At 48.6% G+C, this 23,938-nt stretch overlaps 1 protein-coding gene across 4 annotated transcripts in view; it reads left to right on the forward strand.

The window, feature by feature from the left end:
• SULF2 (sulfatase 2) overlaps positions 1–23,938 on the forward strand; it is a 151,672-nt gene that overhangs the window by 92,216 nt on the left and 35,518 nt on the right. For all 4 annotated transcript variants that reach the window (XM_047770932.1, XM_047770929.1, XM_047770930.1 and 1 more), the window contains exons 4-6: positions 2,817–2,968; positions 18,191–18,360; positions 23,092–23,242. In XM_047770932.1, coding sequence (XP_047626888.1) covers positions 2,817–2,968; positions 18,191–18,360; positions 23,092–23,242 — 473 coding nt within the window. The remainder of the gene's footprint in view (positions 1–2,816; positions 2,969–18,190; positions 18,361–23,091; positions 23,243–23,938) is intronic.

The following is a 23,938-nucleotide window of genomic DNA, read 5'->3' on the forward strand; positions in this document are numbered from 1 at the left end:
TCTAGTTTTCCCAGCACTGCTTGCTGAAGAGACTTTTTCCCATTTTATAGTCTTGCCTCCTTCATTGAAGATTAATTCACCATAGGTGACAGGGTTTATTTCTGAGTTCTCTGTTCTGTTCCATTGATCCGTGTGTCTGTTTTTTTTAATCAGTACCACATTATCTTGATTACTGTAGCTTAGTAATATTGTCTGAAGCCTGGGAGAGTTATGCTTCCTGCTTGGTCTCTTCCCTTTAGGATTGCTTTGGCAATACTGGGTCTTTTATGGTTCCATATAAATTTTTGGATTGTTTGTTCTAGTTGTGTGAAAAATGTCATGGGTAATTTTATATATGTGTGTGTGTGTGTGTGTGTGTGTATAGTCTTTTGTCTTTTTAGGGGCGCATCTGTGGCATATGGAGGTTTCCAGGCTAGGGGATCTAATCGGAGCTGTAGCCACCAGCCTACACCAGAGCCATAGCAACGCCAGATCCGAACCGCATCTGTGACCTACACCACAGCTCACAGCAACGCCGGGATCCTTAACCCACGGAGCGAGGCCAGGGATCAAACCCACAACCTCATAGTTCCTAGTCAGATTTGTTTCCACTGAGCCATGACGTGAACTCCAGCATGGGTAATTCGATGGAGATTGCATTGAATCTGTAGATTGCTTCAGGTAGTATGGCCATTTTAGCAATATTTATTATTCCAATCCAGGGGCATGGGATATCTTTCCATTTCTTTGAATCCTCTTTAATTTCCTTGATTCATGTTTTATAGTTCTCAGCATATAAGTCTTTCACCTCCTTGGTCAGGTTTATTCCTCAGTATCTAAGTTTTGAGGGTGCAATTTTGAAACATATTGTTTTTTATATTCCTTGTCTAATATTTCATTATTAGTATACAGAAATGCAACCAATTATTGAATATTAATCTTGTACCCTGCTACTTTGCTAAAGTCATTGATCAGCTCAAGTTGTTTTTGTGTGGAGTTTTCTATGAATAGTATCATTGCACCTGCATATAGTGACAATTTTACCTCTTCTAATTTGGACGCCTTTTATTTCTCTTGTTTGTCTGATTACTGTGGCTAGGACTTCCAATACTACGTTGAATAAAAATGGTAAGAGTGAGCATCCTTGTCTTATTCCAGACTTTAGCAGGAAGGTTTTCAGCTTTTCTCCATTGCGTATTACATTGGCTGTGGGTTTGTCATAAATGGCATTTATTATATTAAGGTATGTTCCCTCTGTACCCACTTTGGTGAGAGTTTTTATCATGAATGAATGTTGGATTTTGTCAAATGCTTTTATGGCATCTATTAAGATGATCATAGGGTTTTTTTTACTTTTCTTTTGTTAATGTGTATTACATTGATTGATTCATGTGATTTCTTTTTTTAAGTAAACGTGGCAGGTGATGTGATGCATACATGCAGGGACATGCACTGCTGGAAACGTCCAGCTCAGTGGCATTTCACCATCCAGACCATCTGTGTTCCAGCAAGAAATAGAACAAGGTCATCACCACCTGAGAAGTCCCCATGCCCCTCCACCCACCCTTTCCCCATATCCAGTGATAACCACTGCTTCTCTTTCCAACAACATAGTTTTTTGGGGGTTTTTTTGCCGATTTTTGAACATCCTGCAAATGGGATCACACAATGATTCTTTTATATCTGCCGCCTTTTTATCTTTTTTTTTTCATTTTTTAAAGTTTTATTGACACAGAGTTGATTTATAGTGTTGTGCTATTTTCTTCTGTACTTCAAACCCAGTCATATATATATATATATATATATATATATGTATTCCCTTTCTTATATTATCTTCCATCATGGTTTACCCCAAGAGACTGGATATAGTTCCCTGTGCTGCCTTATTTCTCTTAACACTAGTTGGTTGTTATCGTGTGTGTGTGTTAGTGAGGGTGGCACTATTCCTTTCCTTCTCATTTCTGTGTCATATTCAAGTGTGTAAACATGCAGGGAAGTATTTCTCCATTGTTGTGTGGCTGGACAGCTGTTTTGTTTCTCTTTATTTGCTGTCATGCGTAGTGCTGCTATGAGCATGTCCTGCACTTGTGAGTGTGTTGCTGCTGAGTAAATACCCAGGATTCAAGTCACTGGGTTGAAGGTATGAATATGATCAAGTTCAGCAGACGCTGCCAAACAGTTTTCCCCTGTGGTCAGATCAGTCCACACACCCACCAGCAGCTGCGAGAGTTCCAGTTGCTCCAAGCCCCCACCAACAACTGGCCTTGGTCTGAGTTTTTTAATGTTAGCCATTCTAGTCCCATGCAGTAGATAGACTCCAAGGGGTCCATAAACTTGAGTGGAAAAAAAAAAAATTACACTAGTTTTCACTCACCTGCAACAGACACATGGGTTTTGCTTCAATTATGAATGTAGGCCACAAACCACGCTGTGTCGGCAGAATCTATAGCTACGCCATCCGTGAAACTCACTGATGTCTCAATATTCCATTGCCATTGCTGAAGATAATCACAGAATAAAATATGCACTTATTGCTGCTTTGAAATGATCACTCCTTGCAAGGCCTTGTATTTAATATCTTCATTTTTTTAAAAGAACATATTATTCTATGGCGTATTCTCTTAAATATTTTGATAATTTCAAAATAATTGATTTTCGCTGATTTTGGTGCTCTGCATGTGAAACATTTGAGAAGGGGGTCATAGGCTTCGCTGGCCCACCAGAGGGCTCTGTGGCTCCGAGGGCACGCAGTGGTGTGGCGATTACTGTTGGGTGATGGCCAGAGAAGGCTTTGCTCTCTGTGTCCTCACACGGTCTCTTGGTCCTTCTCCCTCCAGCTTTCTTCGGGAAGTACCTTAATGAATACAACGGCTCCTACGTGCCCCCGGGCTGGAAGGAGTGGGTCGGCCTCCTTAAAAACTCCCGCTTTTATAACTACACGCTCTGCCGGAATGGAGTGAAGGAGAAGCACGGCTTTGACTACTCCAAGGTGAGTCCCCCATCCTGGCTCGGCGGGGGTGGGGGCAGCAGGGCTCAGCCATGAGGAGCTACCTGGGTTCAGATGGTGACCCTGACTTAAACGCCTGACCTGGAACAACTTACATCCTCTGGGTCCGTTTTATCATTCCTCAAATAACAGTCTCTAAGAGTATGGTTTTATTTTTTTTAATTGAAGTATAGTTAATTTACAAAATTGTGTTCGTTTCAGAGGTAGAGCAAAGTGGTTCCGTCATATAGTTTTTTCAGATTGTTTTCCGTTATAGGTTATTACAAGATATCAAATATATAATTCCCTGCGCTGTATAGTTGCTAAACAGATAAACAAGTCCTTGTCGCTTGTCTGTTTTAGGTACAGTGTTTGTTAATCCCATACACTTAATTTATCCCTTCCCCAGTCCCTTTCCCCTTTGGGAACTCTAAGTTTGTTTTCTGTGTCCGTGAGTCTGTTTCTGTTTTGTATGTAGATTCATTTGCATTATTTTTTTTTTAGATTCCACATATAAGCAATATCATATAATATCTGTCTTTCTCTGTCTGACTGACTTCCCTAAGTATAATACTAGCTCCATCTGTGTTGCTGCAAATGGCAACATAACAACATTGGAGTGTTTTTTTTTTGTCTTTTGTCTTTGTTGTTGTTGTTGTTGTTGCTATTTCTTGGGCCGCTCCCGCGGCATATGGAGGTTCCCAGGCTAGGGGTCGAATCAGAGCTGGAGCCACCGGCCTACGCCAGAGCCACAGCAACTCGGGATCCGAGCCGCGTCTGCAACCTACACCACAGCTCACGGCAACGCCGGACCCTTAACCCACTGAGCAAGGCCAGGGACCGAACCCGCAACCTCATGGTTCCTAGTCGGATTCGTTAACCACTGCGCCACGACGGGAACTCCTGGAGTGTTTTTTTTTAATTGAAATATGTTTGATACATAACATCGTATAAATTGAACATGTACAGCATGTTGATCCGATCCGATCTGTGTACACATGGCCGTGGGCCTGCCATTATCGCTCACACCTTTATCACATCCCATAATTATCATTTCTTTTTCTTGGTGGGAATAATTAAGACCTAGTCTCTTAGCAAGTTGGATGTTTTTAATGTAGTATGTTGCCTATAATCACTGTGCTGTGTCTTAGCTCTCCAGGGCTTCTTTATTTACGGGTTGTCAGTTTGTCCTCGTAAAGAGCCTCTCTCCAATTCTCCCACCCTCAGCCCTTGTTAACATCCGTTTTACTCTCTGTTTTTATGAGTTCGACTCTTAATTCACACAGTATTCTCTGTGTGACTCATGTCACTTAGCATAACATCCTCACGGTATGTCCATGCTGGTGCAAGTGGCAGGATCTCCTTCTTTCACATGACTAAATAATAGTCCAGTGCAAGTGTGTGTATGTGTGTGTGTGTGTGGTGTTTATATATAGCACATCTTCTTTATCCATTCATCGTTAAAGACATTTAGGTTGTTTTCATATCTGGGCTGCTGAGAATAATGCAGCAACAAACATGAGAATTCAGATTTCCCTTCTAGATCCTGATTTCATTTCCTTTGGCTAAATACTCAGAAGTGGAGTCCTTAGATCATATGGTCGTTCTATTTTTAATTTTTGAGGCATCTCCATGCAATTTTCCATAGTAGCTGCACCTGTTTAGATGCCACCAACGGTGGACAGAGGTTCTCTCAGCAAGACTCATCCCCACCACGGCTTGTTATCTCTTGTCATCTCGCTCTTCTCTTCTTGATGGGCACCATTCTAGCCTGTCAGGTGATATCAGAGCATTGTTTTACGACATTTTGCCGAAGCAGAACTTTCTTGCACAAAGTGCACGTGTAGAGTATACAGTTCAATGGATCTTCACAAACGGAACAGATGCATGGATCCAGCACTCCCATAGGTCAAGAAGTAACTGTCTCCACCAGCCCCAGAAGGGCCCCTCATGTAACTCCTTCCACCAACCATCCCTCCCACAAGGGTACCCATCACTCAGACTTCCAGCATCATGGATTAATTCTGTACCCTTTTTTTTTTTTTTTTTGCTTAACACTCTGTTGAAATTCACCCATGTTGTTAGAACATGAGTGGAGACCCTCCATTCTTATTGGATAGCATTCCATTGTGTGATTATACCTTCATCTATCTCCTGTGTCATAGTTGTCCTAGTCCTGATTTGTTGAACTAATGCAACAGGTGCATAGATCCTAAGTGGACAGTCCAGGGGGGTTCCACATGTGTGTGTGTCTTTTAAGTGCCACCCAAATCAAGCTGTATGATATTTCCAACCCCACAGGCTCCCTCATACACCTTTCCAGCCAAAACCCCCAGCCCACAGGTCACCTCTGTTCCACCTTCTGTCACCATGAGTTAGTTTTGCCTGTTCAAGAACTTCACATAAATGCGAGTTTCCATCGTGGCTCAGCAGTTAGTGAACCTGTCTAGGATCCATGAGGATGCGAGTTCAATCCCTGGCCTCGCTCAGTGGGTTAAGGATCCAGCATTACTGTGAGCTGTGATGTAGATCACAGATGCGGCTCGGATCCCACGTTGCTGTAGCTGTGGCATAGGCCGGCGGCTATAGCTCCAATTGGACCCCTAGCCTGGGAACCCCCATATGCCATGGGTGTGGCCCTGTAAAAACCCCTAAAGAAAAGAACTCCACATAAATGGAACCACATCATGCATGCTCTTAGTGTCAGCTTTTTCCATGCAACATGATGTGCGTGAAGTGTGTGAAATATATCCAGGTGGTTGTGTGTATCAGTTGTGTGTCCTTTTCATTGCTCTGTAGTATTCTGTTGTTTAAATAGATGACAGGTATTCATCCATTCAACAGCTGATGGTGATTTTGGTTGTTTCCAGTTTGGATCTATTATGAGTTAAGCTGCTGTGAGCATCCTGACCCAGGGCTTTTGATAGACGTATGAGCCCATTTCTTTTGGTTGTACCCCTGGGAGTAGAATTGCTGGGACATAGGATGTGTTACAGGGTTGAACCAGGCAGAAATGTATTAGGGTTCCAGTTGCTCCACACTCCTCAACACTGATATTGTCCTTTTGGTTACAGCCATTTTGCTGGGGGTATAGTGGTACTTTCTTGTGATTTTTCACATAAGTTTTTGAGAAACACATGAGTTAATACACGTAGAGCATTAGAAGAAAACATTGCATGTAGCAAAGGCCTGGAATAAACTAATTAAGATCAGGACACCAAACTTTCTCTATAAAGGGCTGGATACTAAATATTTTAGACTTTATAAGCCGTAGTCTCTGTTGAAACTGCTCAAGGCTGCCCTTGCAGTGCAAAAGCACCATAGATGATATGCAGATAAATAAGCGTGGCTATATTTCAATAACTTTATTTACAGAAATAGGCAGCAGGCCCTGATGTGGCTGTAGTTTCCTGACCTGTGGCTTAGACTGTGATGGTGATGATGACAAAGAGGAGAGACTAACAGTGATGTTTCATCCAAACTTATCATTTAAAAAAAAATTCTGGAGGAGTTCCCGCTGTGGCTCAGTGGGTTAAGAATCCAGCATTATCGGAGTTCCCGTCGTGGTGCAGTGGTTAACGAATCCAACTAGGAACCATGAGGTTGCAGGTTCAGTCCCTGGCCTTGCTCAGTGGGTTAAGGGTCCGGCGTTGCTGTGAGCTGTGGTGTAGGTCGCAGATGCGGCTCGGATCCCAAGTTGCTGTGGCTGTGGCGTGGGCCGGTGGCTACAGCTCCGATTCGACCCCTAGCCTGGGAACCTCCATATGCCGTGGGAGCGGCCCTAGAAAAGGCAAAAAGACAAAAAAAAAAAAAAAATAATCCAGCATTGTCTCTGCAGTGGCTTAGGTCACTACTGGAGCATGAGTTGAATCCCTGGCCCAGAGCAGTGGGTTAATGAATCAGCATTGCCACAGCTGTGCATAGGTCCCAGATTCAGTCCCTGGCCCAGGAACTTCCACATGATGCAGGTGAGGCAAGAAAAAAAAAAAAATCTGGAGACTGGCAAATATTCCTGCTGCAAATAGGTCAGAGTCGGCTCTGGACCCCCATCTCCCCAGCAGATACGTTATTTCCCTGGATTGTCAAATCCGCCCCTTTTTCTTCCTCATTCCCACTGCCACTAGCCCTGGGCCTTGCTTACTGTCGCAACTGGGGTTCTCTGAGTTAGTGTGATGATTCCTTGGGCCTGCCCGCTCTAGTTTGTCTCTAAATGGCTACACAAGGCCCTTAGGCAGAAGTCACCAGGGGACAGGCAGTCACGCAGACAGTAGAGCAACCTGGGAGTAGGCGAGACAGTAGGGAGTGGTGGGGAGTGTGGAAGACCTATCTGTCTAAAAAGGGGCAGCAAACTCAGATCAGGCCTGTCCATCCATGTTGAACGGTGGGCTCCAGATGGCAAGGTTTCCTGATTTTTCAATAGAAGCTACAGATCTGTACATTTTTTTTTCCAATGCCATCTTCTGATTTTTGAAATGTTTGGCAAGGAATTCAGACATTTCCAAGATCCTGTGTGAATCTATGGGCCAGACTTGACCATGGTATTTGCTGCCCATTGAATTGTTCCAATGCCCATTGCCCTCCAGGGACCATGCAGGGGACTCAGGGTTCAGAGCCCAACTCTGAACATCTGTGTGCCCTTGGATATGCTGCCTGTTCTTAAGAGCCTCAGTTCCCAAATCTGGAAGAGGAGCACGTACTAGCATCTTAATAATGAGCACTTCTATTTATTGAGCTCCGCCTATGGTCCAGGCACCATGCTGGGTATTTTGTGTGTCATGTTTCTAATCTTCACAAGAATCATATCAGGAGAATGGATTCATTGGATTTGATTACATTGTTCATCCATTCCCTCAACAAGTATTTATTAAGCACCTGCTAATGTGCCAGGCACTGGGCCAGGTGCTGGGTATGCAAGGATAAGCAAAAACAGACCCAGGCCTTGTCCTCGTGGAGCTCCCAGTCTGGCATGGGGGGGGGGGAGTTTTATAAACTGTGAAGTGATGGCACCAGTGCATAGAAGCCCATATTAAATATGTGCCCACAAGCACATCAGCCCTTTCTCCTATTGTGTCATTCCCCAGTGTGAGCCATTTCAACCAGCCCAGACCTGTCAGTTCCAACAACCATCTCAAAACCTTAACTAGTGCTTCCCTGCTCTGAGTTTATCCATGTGTTTTCCGTCTTCTCTTCCATGAAGCCTTTCTGGATTGCTCTAAACTATAGGAGTTAGCCTTTTCTGAATCGGACTAGCCTCTTCCAGTTGTTTGTGAACAGAAACCCAATTCAAAATGGCTTAATTGAATGGCTTAATTGAAGAAGAAACATACTAGCCTTTTTAACTGATCCAACAGTAGTGGCATCAGACATGGCCGGATCAGGTGGTGGTTTCTTGTTCCTTTATATTCTGTTTTCTTCTCTTCGACCCCATTCACAGGCTGTCTCTTTGTCTCTCTGTCTCTCTCTCTTCTCCTGCTACCCATATGGCCATCCTTGCATCCTCTCAGCTTCCTGCTCAGCTGCAAACATGGCATCTCCTTCCCAGGATGCCTAGCTTCATCACATCTCATTGGCTCTGGGTCAGTCACATGTCTGTCCCTGAACCAATCAGTGTGGCCAGGGGGAGGCAGTGTTCTGATAGGCTGTAAATCACAGGCTCTACTCCTGATGCAGAGGTGGGATAGCAGGAACCCCGCCTTTGAGCTCAACCCTGGAACATCCAGCTGAGATTAGAGCCCCAAATAAAAATGGAGAGTTTCCACCAGAAGGAGGCTGACTAAATGCTCAACAGCCAGAGCACACCCTCTCTCACTCCCCTTTTGAAAACACCAGCACAGCTGGGGATCCTACCCACCTGTCTCCCTGAGTATAAGTCTGATCAGTCCAAGCCCGGGGTGGCAGAAACCACACGTGGCATTGCCTGGGCAGTGCCTCTCCCCGACCCCATGTCTCATTCTGCGCATCATAGGCCTGCCTCCATGACCTCCCGAGAGAATGGATTCAGAGTCCTGATGGGGAGACTTAGCGACATCGCCGGCTCCTTGGAAATATCAAGCATAGTCGTTCAGGGCTGAATACTCATTTTTTTCTCCTCACAGCCTCAGTGCAGGCGGATTCTCCAAATGCCCAGAAAAAAACCCTCCCTCCTCTGTAAAACTCACCCATGTCCACCCCTGGCCTCAGCTCAGCCTGATAATGAACTTACTCAGGGACACTCAGTCCCCTTAGTGCTGAGGACGGGACACGCGGTGGCTGCGGTGTCGCCCCATTTCCTCCCATCCGCGCATCCCTGCCTGTGAGTGAGAGGAGCCCCCGTGACAAAGGTGCGAGAATTCCTGGGCCCTTGGTTACTGGAGGCGTGGAAACAGAGGGTCGGGGGGCCCCAAGGGGGTCAGAGCTGGCTCAGGTCCAGGGTTCAACTCCCAAGGGTAGCAGCAGGCAGCAGGAGCTGGGGCTCTGGGATGGAGCAGGAGTGAGCTCAGAGTTTCCAGCCGAGGCAGAGCCGGGCGTCGGGAGCCTGGGCTCTGAGCCCTGCACTCTGGGACCCTATGCCTCTGCTGGGTCAGAGTATCATGCTGGCCTGGGGGCCTCAATGGGAGACCCAGGTAGGGGGGAAGTAGTGACCCTTCTCATGTGCCCCTCAGAAGGCCCTCTGAGGACTCTGTCCCGAATCACTAATCCCAAAGGTAGGCGGATGCCTCAGAAGGGTCCTCATGGCAAGGTGGGCAGAGAGGCAGCAGTGATGAGGAGGGAATAATGTGAGCAAGTGCTGACGGCTGAAGAAGCCTGGAGAGGGTGGGGCAGGTAGCGGGAGGGAGACGGGAATAACCAGGGCGAGGTGGCCGAGGTGGCCTAGGGTCCAGGGCGCGGGAGGCGCTGCAGAAATGGGGTTGCCGTGAACATGAGCGCATCTGCCCTTTAGCCCAGCACGTGCACGTCCTCTCTCTGTTCTGGAAGCCTCCCTTGTTTGCAGAGGGGGGCGTAGCCAAGCCCTTGGCTGCAACTTTGTCCTTGAAAGAAATCAACCAAGAAAGCCCACTAACGTGGGAAATGACTAAAGGACCAGGAAGCCTCCCTCCCCTGGAGGAGTCTGGAAAGGACAAGGAGCATCTGTATCTAGAGCCATCAGAAAAGCTTAGGACAGAGGCTGAGTGAAGAGAGCAAGACTCCTTTGGCAGGACTGCCACAGGCGCCTAGTCAGATGTCACCCTCCTAGATGGTCCTGTGTTCAGGACACCCCTCCCCAGCCCCTCCCTCCATCACCGATGTCCCACACCTGTATGTCTCAGACTTATGTGTTAATTGTCCTCTCATTCAAATACAAGGCTCTGGAGTTCCCGTTGTGGCTCAGCGGGTTAAGAACCCATGAGGATGTGGGTTCAATCCCTGGCCTCGCCGCTCACTGGTTTAAGGCTCCCCCGTGTTTCTGCAAGCTGCGGCATAGGTCACAGATGCGGGTCAGATCTGGCATTGCTGAGGCTGCGGTGTATGCTGGCAGCTGCAGCGCTCATTCGACCCCTAGCCCAGGAACTTCCATTTGCCACCGGTGTGGCCCTAAAAAGAAAAATATATATATACAAGGCTCATGAAGGCAGGAATGTCTATTAGTCTTGTTCACTGCGATGTTGGTTGGATGAATGAATGAATGTACACAGTGTGATAGGATTAATGTAAAAAGATGCATCAGGCAGTTCTGTTAACACACATAACAGCACATCTGGAAAGATACTCCTCAGTAGGGACAAAAGGGGCCAAGATTGGGAGCAGGGGGTGAGGGGTAATCCAATCAGCTTTGTTTGCACTATTCGAATTTTCACCAGGAAAATGCAGCCATGTGATTCTTGAGGAGCAAAGACTAACACTCCTTTAGAGGGTATCACACACCGGATACTCTTAGAATCATTATACATCGATTAACCCATGTATTTCTCACCAGAGCCCATCTGGTGGCTGCTGTGATCATTCCCAATCTTCAGATGAGGAAACTGAGGCACAGAGAGGCTAGGTAACCAGGCCACACGGCTAGTACCTTCAGAATTCAAACCCAGGCCATCAGGCTTTAAAACCCAGCCTCTAAACTTTAGCCTGTGGTCAAGCCCAGCCTGCCAGCTGTTTTGCTACAACCCTTGAGCTTAGAATGGTTTTTAACGTTTCTATCTAGCTGGAAAAAAATCAAAAGAACCGCAATTTTCATGACATGTGAAAATTACATGAAATTCAAATTTTAGTGTGCATGAATAAAATGTTACTGCAGCCCAGACATGCCCATTCATTATGGGATTGCTACTTTTGAGCTACAGTGATTGTAACTGAGACTTCTGGCCCACAAAGCCTCAAACAGTTATCATCTGGCCTTTCACAGAAAAGGTTTGTTGACACCAGCTATAAGCCGCCACCCACTCCTCCCATTAATATTTTTAATCTGATCTGTGTGGCAGGGGTGGCGGGGGGGGCGGGGGTTGGAGGGGGTGGAGATGGACCAGACAAAAACCATGAAGGCCTGAGCTCAGGCGCTGAATGAATTGCTTACTAGTTTGGCAACCTCAGTGTCCCTGTGCGTCAAGTGGCCATGGCGTCTGCTTCCACCAGGTTGCTGTGAAGGTCAGTCGAGCCACTGTCTGATTGTAATAAGCGCCAGGGTCCACTGTAGGTTCTCTTTATTCACTCAGCAAGTGCGTGTCACGAGCTCACATCGCCATCTGAAGAGGGGACGGTTATTGGTCCCATTTTTGAGATGTAGAAACTGAGGTGCCAGAAGGCAGTGGCTCGCCCACAGGTAGCAGGTGATAGAGCAAGAATTTGAACCCAGTGTTTCTGACACCAGAGCCCTAGGCCTTTGCAAAATGAGTGCTCCTTAGGGATGTGAATCTCTTTTAAACACAAAGTGCTGTAGAAGCCTCCCAAAACGACGGAATCGGGGTGAGGATGCCCTGATGGACACCGAGAGGATGTGTCCCCACCTCCCCTCTCCATCCTGACCTCCTCTGGCTATCTGGTCACTTAGCCAAGAGGACCCGCCGTGCGTCGAGGAGACTGCCAGCCTGTGGCCCTGGGCAGAAGTGCTGCTTTCCTCCAGCAATCGCCTGCCAATAGGATTTCTCAGGAAGGAAGAGGGGAGACTGTGGGCTGCTCCTGGGGATACCAGTGACAGATGGGCTCGTGGCTCTCCTTGCTTCTGTGCCAGCCTTGGCCTTTGCCACTGCTTCTGTTGCTAAAGCGATTTGGGAACTCCCTTGGATGCCAGTGCCTGTTCCCAGGGGCCGGGCTCCCAGCTGTGGTCCTTGCCCTTGGCCGGCTCCCAGCTGCTGCTAAACGCGGGGCAGGAGCATCACCCACCCCCGCACAGGTGGGGCCAGGAGTGCACTGGAGGGAAGTCTAGCTCCTGAACGCCCAGGTGTGCCCGCCTCACCTGGGCAGGATGGGGATGCGGGGCTGGTCCAGAGCCAGGGGGAAGCAGGGGGTGACTTCCCCATGGTCTATCAGCCTGTCTCCAGGTTCCAGAAAATTCACCTTTTAGCCTGTGTCGTCCTCCCACCTGTCTCCCCGCTTCCTGTTAACAACCCCAAGTCTCTGACTGGCCCCAGGCACCCCAGACTCAACCTGTCCAGATCTGACCTCTGCATTTCTGCCCTCACCCCGACATTCTCTTTCTCTGGCTCCCCATCCCTGCATCCTTCACCTAAACCAGAAACCGGCAGGGGGCGGGGTGGGAAGCTGGCTGTACCCTCTCATGCACCCGACGCATTCGTCCTGTCTATGGGGCCCACTCTCAGCCATCACTGGACAGTGCCACCGCCACCCTGGCCCAGGCCCCTTGTCCCTCCCTCTGATGCCCCAACTCTGCTCGTGCCTGTGACCGAGGGCTGCTTCTGGTGGCCAGCCCAGGGCTCCCTCCCACCCCTGGAGTCAGCATGGTGTGGTCCCCTCCCAGCCACAGGGGGGCGCTGGGGGGAGGGGCACCAGCTTTAGCTTTCGCGTCAGATGTCATCGCAGAGGCCCCTGAGCTGCTGGTGCAGACCTGCAGAGGCTTAGTGTAGGAATGGCTTTGAGGAGGACCAGGGAGGGGAGGACGCTTTTAGATGTGCAGAAAATCCACCCTGCCCCCCGCCCCCCGACGGCCCTAATATTCACTGACTCCTGCCGGGAGCTGGCTTTATATCAAGCCCTCCCACCCAGCCTGGAGAGGCAGATACCGCAGTCCCCCCACATGCTTCTGTATGTGCAGCATCACAGGTGGAGGAGCCCCTGTGTCCCCCTCCCAGCTCTCCTTCCTGTCCCGCTGCCTCCCCCCACGGACGTGTCCTGAGGTTGGTGCTTATCATGCCCACACTGGAGCTGCAGCTGCCAGCCTACGCCACAGCCACAGCAATGGCACATCCAAGCCATGTCTGTGACCTGCCCCACAGCTCACAACAATGCTGGATCCTTAACCCACGGAGCAAGGCTAGGGATCCAACCTGCATCCTCATGGATACTAGTCGGATTCATTTCCACTGCATCATAATGGGAACTCCCCAGGAACTCCCGTTCTTTTATTCCATATGCAGAATCTCAAACAATATAAAATACTGTTTTGTCGTTTTAGACTTTATAGCAATGGTATCATATCCATGTTGATCCCGGAGTTCTAGTTTATTCTTTTTCACTGCTCCAACATTGCATGGTGTGTCCTCTCTGGGAAATGGAGGCCAACGGTGGCTCTTTAAAAAAACAATGATGCTTAATCACAGCCACATAGGCGTATATATGGTTTTAAAAGCAAATAGTGACTATGAAGAAAAGCAGCCCTCTTCTGGCCCCTCCCTTCCTGACCCTTCCTTTTCACCAAAGAGAACTTCACATCATTTTTAGCTCCACTACTAGTTACAGAATATTTCTGACAATAATAAAATAATAAAAAATATTATTTTTATGTGATAGGTTCTACAGGGCCCCCTTGTAAAACTTTTGTTTACTCCTCAGAATTATTCGCAAACTGTCTTCAAGGAAAAGTATATAAGTAGCAAGTGACTTTCTCCCCCTCTCCCCTTATCCTGGTCCCTGGTTCGCACTTTGGTATCTGTCCTTCTGGATTTTTCCTTGGTGCTCAGAAGCATATGAAGAGAGGGGGTTGCTTTCTCTTCTCCACTCTACCTCCCCCTCTGTCCCACATAAAAACAATAGTAATCTTCCAAGGTTTGACTCTGTAGCTTGCTCTTTCCGTTAACAGGGTATCTTGGACAACCGTATCTCGGACAGAAAGTTACACAGCTCTGCAGGGTGTAAAAGCAGTACAAGTTCATTCATCACCTTCCCAGTGCTGGTCCCTGTGGTGCGGTGACTGTCCTTGAGCACAGAGACATAGTGCGCCCTGGTCCCTGGAGGCGTGAGTCTGTAGAGGCGTGGATGTATTTGGTACAGTCCACTTTAGGGTAAAAGCTAGAGCCACTTCTTCTCCCCCCCGCCCCTTTTTTTTCCCTCTAAAATAATACCCTTTTTGAAAGTTATCAGCTTGGACACTGCTGCTTCCTGAGAAGCAGAGAGTACGTTTTTAAGAACTCCTTCAAAAGAAATCAGCAGCTAGAAGTTCCCCACATTTCAGGAAGAGTGTGAGCACATCGCAACTTCTTCGCTGAGCTTTTAAAGCCCTTGTTTCCGGTGCATTGCTTTGCCTCCTGCTCCTCTCTCTTCCTGCCCAGTACCCAGTCAGACCTCACTTTCCTGGAGATGCTGGTGCGTGCCTGTGTTTGTGCTGCTCCTCCACTTGTCCCTGTATTGTACCTGCTGATGGTTCACCCTCTGTGTGTTCCTCAAACACATGGCAAGCTCCTTCCTGCCTCAGAGCTGGTATTTGCTGGTCCCTCTGCCTAGAGCTTTTCCTCTAGATCATTGATTCTCAGGCCCGCCTGCACATTGGAACCCCCTGGGAAGTTTTTTAAAAGTCCACTCTGCAGGCTGAACCATGGACCAATTAAACCAGAATCTCTGCAAGAGGGCTCAGGCCTCAGTAAAGCTCCCCTGAGGACTCCAGCAAGCAGCTGAGAGTGAACTCCAGTGATACAGATCTTCCTATGCCCAGCTGCTCATCACTCAGATCTCCACTCAAACGTCCCCTCAGAGAGGCCCTCCCGGATTGCCCCAGCTAAAATGTTCCCCCACCCCAGCTCCCTGTTACTCTGTCACATCTTGTCTTATTTCCTCCTTCTATCACACCTCGTCACTCTCTTGGTTTTTTCTTTATATGTTCATCTGCTCCTGCCCCCATTAGAGACAATCCCGGAATATAGGAATGTATCCACCATGGAGAGAGAGCAGGGAGGGGGCATGATAGGAGTATGAGATTAAGAGAGACAAACGACTATGTGCCACATAGATAAGCAATCGGATATATTGTATAGCACCGAGAATTACAGCTATTATTTTGTAATAATTTTTTCATTTGTTAAAGTTTTATTGAAGTATAGCTGATTTATAAGGGTGTGATAATTTCTGCTGTACAACAAGGTGATTCAGTTGTACATATATACACATCCATTCTCTTTCAGATTCTTTTCCCACATAGATTATCACAGAATATTGGCTAGAGTTCCCTGTGCTCTACACCAGGTCCCCACTGGCCAATCATTCCATATACCTCAGTGTGCATATGCCAATCCCAAACTCCCAGTCCATCCCCAACCCCCCCCCCCCACAACCTGTCCCCTTTGGTAATCACAAGTTGTTCCAAGTCTGTGAGTCTGTTTCTGTTGTGCAAATAAGTTCATTTGTATCCTTTTTTTTTTTAGATTCCACATATAAGTGATATCATATGATGTTTATCTTTCCCTGTCTGACTGACTTCACTTAGTATGACAATCTCTAAGTCCACCCATATTGCTACAAGTGCCGTTATTTCATCCTTTTTTATGGCTGAGAAATATTCCATTGTGTATTTGTACCACATCTTCTCTATCCACTCCTCTGTTGGTGGACATTTGGGTTGCCTCCATGTCTTGGCTATTGTAAATAGTGCTGCAATGAACATTGGGCTGCATATATCTTTTCAAATTATGGTTTTTCTCCAGATAGAAAGTAAGGCTGCTGGATTGTATGGTAGTTATAGCATTAGTTTTTTGAGGGACTGCCATAATGTTTTCCATAGTGGTTGCACCAGTTTATATACCCACCAACAGTGTAAGAGGATTCCCTTTTCTCCACAGCCTTGCTGGCACTTATTTGTAGACATTTTGATGATGGCCATTCTGGCTGGTGTACGGTGGTAAGTCATAGTAGTTTTGATTTGCATTTCTCTAACAATTAGTGACATTGAGCATCTTTTCATGTATTTTTTTTAGCCATCTGTATGTCTTCAGCAAAATGTATATCTAGAACTTCTGCCCATTTTTTCATGGGCTTGTTTGTTTTTCTGATACTGAGCTGCAGGAGGTGTTTGGGATATTTTGGATATTAATCCCTTGTCAGTTGCTTCATTAGAAAATATTTTCTCTGTTCTGTGGGTTGTCTTCTCATTTTGTTTATGGTTTCCTTTGCTTTGCAAAAACTTTTAAGTTTAATTAGGTCCCATTTGTTCATCGTCATTACTCTAGGAAGTGGGTCTGAGAAGGTATTACTGTGGTTTATGTCAGAGAGTGTTCTGCTTGTTTTCCTCTAAGAGTTTTATAGAATCTGGTCTTACATTCAGGTCTTTAATCCATTTCAAGTTTATTTTTGTGTATGGTGTTAGAAACTCTCTTTCCTCCCATGTATGTTATTGCCTCCTCTGTCAAAGATTAGTTGACCATAGGTGCGTAGGTTTATTTCTGGGCTTTCGATCCTGTCTCATTGATCTATATTTCTATTTTTGTGTCCGTACCATCCTGTTTTGATTATTGTAGCTTTGTAGTAGAGTCTGGAGTCAGGGAGCCTTATTCCTCCAGCTCCATTTTTCTTTCTCAGGATTGCCTTGGCTATTCAGGGTCTTTTGTATTTCCACACAAATTTTAAAACTTTCTGTTCTAGTTCTGTGAAAAACACCATTGGTGGTTTGATAGGGATTGCATTGAATCTTTAGATTCCCTTGGGTATTATAGTCATTTTGACAATGTTGATTCTTCCAATCCAAGAGTGTGGTATATCTTTCCATCTGTTTGTGTCATCTTTGATTTCTTTCATCAGCATCTTAAGAGTTTTCAGAGTACAGATCTTTTGTCTCTTTAGGTAAGTTTATTCTTAGGAATTGATGTGAGGGTAAATGGGATTGTTTTCCAGTTTCTCTTTCTGATCTTTCATTTGTTAGTATATAGAAATGCAGTAGATTTCTGTGTATTAATTTTGTATCCTGCAACTTTACCAAATTCATTAATGAGCTCTAACAATTTGCAGATGGCATCTTTAGGATTTTCCATGTATAGTATCATATCATCTGCAAACAGTGATAGTTTTACTTCTTCCTTTCCAATTTGGATTCCTTTTATTTCTTTTTCTTCTCTGATTGCCATGGCTAGGACTTCCAAAACTATGTTGAATAAAAGTGGTGAGAGGACATCCTTGTCTTGTCCTTGATCTTAGTAGGGGTTCTTTCAGCTTTTCACTGTTGAGAATAATTCTAATAACTTTTAATGGAATATACGCTATAAAAATATTGAATCCCTGGAGTTCCTACTGTGGCACAGGGACAAGATTTTGATCCCTGCCCAGAGCAATGGATGAAGGATCTAGCATTGCCGCAGCTGTGGCGTAGGTCCCAGCTCTGGCTCAGATTCCATCCCTGGCCCGAGAGCTCCATATGCTCTGGCTCAGCCAAAAAGAAAAAAAAAAGTTTTAATATATACGTATTTTCAGTATATATCACTGTGTATGAATCACTGTGTTATACATTTGAAACAAATATAATATTGTAAGTCAGCTGTACGTCAATTAAAAAAATACAGAAAATAGAAACAATAATTAAATGAGCTAATACATGTGAACACAGGCTAGTGTTTGCTATTATTATTTCAGTATCACACATGCATGCCAAGTTGCGATTCCTCGCCCATCCTCCCTCCTCTCTGTTTTTTTTTCCATTGTGGGTAATTTGCTTCTTTATTACCTGTTTTACTTACTTCGTTGTTGCCTTCTGCCCCTTGGTCATTGGCTCTACAAGGGCAGGGATTGTCTGTTTGGGTCACTGCCGTGTCCCGGATGCCCAGCATGGTGCCTGGCACACAGCAGGTGCTCAGCAGGGAGGCCTGGCTCGTCACACCTTCTCCTGTCTCTCCCGCCCCCCAGGACTACCTGACGGACCTGATCACCAATGACAGCGTGAGCTTCTTCCGCACGTCCAAGAAGATGTACCCACACAGGCCCGTCCTCATGGTCATCAGCCATGCGGCCCCCCACGGCCCCGAGGACTCGGCCCCCCAGTACTCACGCCTCTTCCCCAACGCGTCCCAGCACATGTAAGCTTCGGGGCGCTGCCTGCAAAGCTGCAGGGAGGCAGCAAAGGGGGAGGGTCAGGCTCGGCCGCAGGGATGTCAGGACGGAGACCAGGCTGCCTCTTCTCTCTAATCCTCCCAGTGTACAGATCCCAGGAACACACAGCCAGTCTGTGGGGAAACCAGGATATAGATCCAGTAACAACAGGCCAAAGAGGCAACACGAGTTTTCAACGTGCCAGCCACATCCTCCCACCCAGATCTGTGGTTAGAACTGCATTTCAGGTGCATACCTATGTCATAGGTGACTTTTGCAATCCTACATATTTTTATTGTGCACATTTGAAAAACATTCTTGGAGTTCCCTCTGTGGCGCAACAGGAGTGGCAGTGTCTCTGGAGCACTGGGACACAGGTTCCATCCCAGCTGGGCACAGCAGGTTGAGGATCCAGCGTTGCCGCAGCTGTGTTGTAGGTCACAACTCCCACTCCTGTCTGATCCCTGTCCCAGGAACTCCATACGCTGCGGGGTGGCCAAAAAAGGAAAAAAAAAAAAAAGTTCTTTTGAGACAACTAATATATTCACAGGCTTTCTTAGGCTGTTGACCCTGTGACAGGCTCTGTGCTAAGCCCTTTCCATTGCACTGAATCCTAGAATATTCCCGGTGACCTTGGAGGTATCAGTTCGCTATTGCTGTGTGACAAGTTACCCTGAAATCTAACAGCTTAAAGCAACAGTGTTTATTGTCTCACTGGGTCTGTGAGTCAGGAATCTGGGAGCGGCCTGTCTAGAAGATTCTAGCTCAGGGTCTCCTGAGGTTGCAGGAGTCAGCTGGGGCTGCCGCCCACTGAAGCTTGCCTGGGGCTCACTCACAAGGCTGCCCCTTGACCAGCAGCTCTCCAGAGGGCTCACGAGTGTCCTCACAGCTGGTAGCTGGCCTCCTGCAGAGCAGATGATCAGGGAGACAGGGGGGCAGGGTGAGGGGGGAGCCGTAGTCTTTTATAACCTAATTTCAAAGGGACACAGCCTCTCTGCCGTATTCTACTGGTCACACAGACCAGTGCTCCTGCAGTCTGGGAGGGGGCCACGCGAGTGTGGGATTACCAGGATGTGGGGGCCATGGAGGGCTCCCTTGGAGGCCGCCTGCCGCACTTGGTACTCCCACTTTATGGATGGGGAAACTGAGGCCCAGAGGTTAGGGAGCTTCCCGAAGGTCCCCCGCCCAGTAACCGGCAGAGCCAGGATTCAAAGCCAGCCCCATACCCATCTGTCTGTTCACCCCTCCAGTTCTCCTCCCTCCAGCTGGCTAGTCAGTCTTTCTGGAAAGTTCTTCCGCTCTTCTCTGCCTCCAGCCACCTCCTGCTTAGCAGTGATACTCAGCAGCCCTTGCGGTGACATTGGGGCGACAAGGACAGGGCAATTTGGAATCCGCCTGAATATTCCGGGTGTTTAATTTTCATTAAAATCAGAATGCATTGCCCTCCGCAACCCCCTGGCTCTGATTGCTTTCTGACAGCGGGCAGGGCGGCTCAGAGGGGATGAGGCAGTGTGTTAACCTTCTCATCCCCTGGTTTTTGGGGAGGAGGGTTTGACAGATGATGAACTGTACTCCAGGGACCGCGGCGCCCCACCCCTCCCTCCCTCCCCAGACAGCGGCACTGGCTCCCTGCACATCTGACTCGGCTGCCCGCCCCCACTCCCACCCCCAGCCCACTCCTCCCTCCGAGATACCAGCCCCCCCCCCACCCCCGCCCAACAGCTCACCTTCCTGGGAAGGGGCGTAAGGGCAGCTCCGCCCCACCTAAGGGAGGAGCCGCGGGGTGGGGAACGCAGGCTTTGCTTCTGCAGCTTCTCTTCTACCAGAGGTGCTGGCACCCTGGCGCTCAGCAGCCCCGAGTTTCCTGATGAGCTTGTTTGACATTGCCTGCTCATTTATTTTCCCTTTGAGATGAAAATTATAGCGATGCCTGCCATTCCAAACCCAGAGCACCCCCTCGCCTTATTAGGGGTGTGTTTGGAAGGCTGTCTTATCTCTGGGGTATAATCATTTCCAAAACAAAACCAAACGCCAGAAAGTTCTGCAGCTGGGATGTTTAATTATAACAGTCAGGGGGCTGAGGAGGGGACAGAGTCCTTGGGTCAGAGTTCCAGATCTTTCTCTCTCAAGGCTCCTGTCAAAAGTTCTCACTCCATCAAACCCTGTGCTATGTTCTTGGGCTGGGCTTGTGGGTTCTGACGAATGCTACTTGGTGCCATGTGGATCTATACCCCCTGCCCAGGGCCCCACCCTCCCTCCCCAGCCCCATACACACACAGAGATGCACACACACACAGGCGGATACAGGCACACACATATAGACACGAAGATACGCAAATGCACACATATACACAAAGATACACAAATGCACACCCAGGTAGATACACAGGACACACAGATACCCATATAGACACACAAAGATATGCAAATGCACACACAGATACACAAGTCACACAGATACACATATAGACACGCAAAGATGCACAAGACACACAGATACACATGTAGACACACAAAGATACATAAATGCACATACAAACACAGACATGTACACATACAAGCACATATACAGAAACACAAAGGTACAGACACATACAGATACACAGAAACAGACACAAACGCATGGAGATACAAAGATACAAGCACATATACACACACTGACACACAAACCCGGAGACACACATAAAACTGAACACTGATACAAACACACCCAGAGCTACACACAGAGACATGTATACACAGATATGCAGAAACACAGTGATAGACACATGTACACACAGAAACAGAGACCCAGATATTCACAGAGAGAAGACACACACACACACACACACACACACAGCCCCTAGAGTGTCTTTGAAGTAAGGCCCTCCTTTTATCACCCGCGGGAGCCACATCCTGGGGGAGGGGGGGTCAGGTCTCCAGATACCAAGCAGGGGGCCCACTCACCCTCCTGCCCGCCACCCCCAGCCCCCCAGCCCAGGAGGGATGTTATCCTTCAGGCGGGTTGTGAGCCACCAGACATTCCTCGGATTCTTGAGGAGGTGAGGGTTTCAACTCTTTGTTTAGCAGGCGGCTGGGTTCCCGTGAAAACAGGACACCCTCCTGGGGGCAGGGCGGGTGGAGACCGACCAGCCCGCCTCGGCCCGACTCCAGACCGTGGCCCCCAAGAAGGGCTTCAGAAATCAGAGCCCTGACAAGCTCCTCCCCATTCTCCAGGGCAGACCCCAGCCCAGGAGAGTCTGACTCGGGGATGACTGCTCTGCATTTTTGTGCTGCATCTGGGCCCCTGAGGGCATCTCTCGAGCAGCCCCTACCCCCGCTGCCCCTTCGGGCTCCTGGGCGAGGAGCGCAGGGCAGAGAGGGGCCGGGGGCTTGCTCCTGGGGGTGCTGCGGGCGCACGGGAGAGGGCGGCGTTTCTTGTCATCAAAGGAGGCCGTGGGCCGGGGTTGGATTTAACGGCAGGAGACCAGCCAGAGACGCAAAGCAAAGTCCAGAAGGAATCTTGTGACTCACCCACGCTCTGCATAGCAACAGTCGCCATAACTGTCAGGCTGCCACCCGCTGCCCTGCGCCTCCTACCCTGGGGTTGTGATTGGGGGGTGGGGGCCGGGGTCCTGACCCTGAGAGAAGGGTGTTTGGGGCCCTCGCACCACCCCGCCCCACGCCCCAAGGCCTTTGCCTCCTTAATAGCTGTGCAAGTTCCACCTCTGCTTGCAGCTCCGCCTGGAGAGGGAGGCTCAGATCTGGCCCTCAGGTGTCATCAGCACCAGCGTGAGGGTCGCGCGCGCTCTGCGGGCTTTTGTAACGTGTGGACTGTGGCGAGTTAGTCTTTTCTCTGGGCCTGAGCATCCCCATGTCTCGCCAAGGAGCATAAAAGCAGCGCCAGCTCCTACAACTGTGAGGAGCATTAAATGAGATGATAGAGGCAAACCCTCCCAGGAGTTGAACCCGGCGGGCGCATCATCAGAGCGCAGCAGCCATCAGAGGTTCTCCTGTGCGTGTTCATTCATTGCAGCTGATCCCGCAGCCGAAGTCACGGAGCCCAGTGGCTCCACCACCCACCGAGTAAGACCACAAGCAGGTCCCCTCTGACCCTCTGTTTCCTCTGTCGTGAATGCGAGAGTAAACCATACGGGAAGAATCACGGTGACAGCTGAGTCAGAGAAGGTGGCGTGTCCCAAACGTACCCACTCAAGCACCAGCCTCAGCTTTGGGCCGTACATGCCAGACTGTTCACCTAATTTTTTAACCAGTTTCCTTTTCTTTTAACTAAAATCTATCACAAAAGGAAATGCTGTAGCCACGCCGTACATGATTAACCACAATAACTCCACTTGCCATCGACCCAACTGAATGCCCTCTTAGTAAGTTAGAATTGGGTGCTGTGCCTGCTGGAGGCTCTGCACTTGAATGTCTCTCCTCCTTCCAGAGGGAGGTGAGCCCAGCACAGACTGAGACTTTGGCCTTTTCGCAAGGGGCCTGTTCATGGGGCCGAAAACGGGAGGGATGGTCTCCCTTCGGGGCTTCAGGCACGCCCCACACGTGGAGAGAGGCCGACCTAACGAAGATCGACCTTGACCTGCCAGCATCCAGATGGGGGAGGTTTCACCCCAGGCTGCAGCTCCCCCCAAGATGTGGGGAGAGTCCGGTGGGGGGGCGGAGCTAGGCCCAGGCACCGCCCCACCCCCCCCAGCCTAACCTCTGTGTCATCCCGCCAGCACCCCGAGCTACAACTACGCGCCCAACCCTGACAAGCACTGGATCATGCGCTACACGGGGCCCATGAAGCCCATCCACATGGAATTCACCAACATGCTGCAGCGAAAGCGCCTGCAGACCCTCATGTCCGTGGACGACTCGATGGAGACGGTAGGCTGCCCCACCCCCACCCCATCGGCCTCCCGCCCTGCCCTTCCCTCTGCTTCCCGACCCCCAGCATCGTCAGCGGGACAGGAGTAGAGACAGAGGCAGGATAAAAAGGGGAGCCGGCTGTGAACAAACCCAGCAAACGCCCTGCCCTCGTGGAGCCTGTGTTCCAGCCCCGGCTCTGCTCAGTGCGGGAGCCCCGTGTGGCTGTGGACGTGATTAAACAGCTTTGTGGACGTGTAATGCACACACCACGCAGCTCAGCCAATCCCAGTGTACATTTCAGTGGGCGTGTTCTGTTTTGGTTTGGGTTTGAAGTCTAATGGCTTTACAATGTTGTATTCCGTTCAGGTGTATGGAAAGTGGTTCTGTTATATGTATACTTTTTTTTTTTTCCAGATTCTTTTCCCTTGTAGGTTATTCCAAAATACTGAACATAGCTCCCTGTGCTCTACAGAAGGTCCTTGGTGGTTATCTGTTTGATGGATAGTAGTGGGTATATGGTTTGTTTTTGGTTTTGTTTTGTTTCTTTAGGGCCGCACCCAAGGCATATGGAGGTTCCCAGGCTAGGGCTTGAATCAGAGCTGTAGCCGCTGGCTGACCCCACAGCCACAGCAACGCCAGATCCTCAACCCACTGAGCGGGGCTAGGGCTCGAACCTGTGTCCTCTTGGGTGATGGTCAGATTCCTTTCTGCTGA

The sequence above is a fragment of the Phacochoerus africanus genome, chromosome 3, assembly GCF_016906955.1.
Source record: "Phacochoerus africanus isolate WHEZ1 chromosome 3, ROS_Pafr_v1, whole genome shotgun sequence".
Taxonomy (NCBI): Eukaryota; Metazoa; Chordata; class Mammalia; order Artiodactyla; family Suidae; genus Phacochoerus; species Phacochoerus africanus.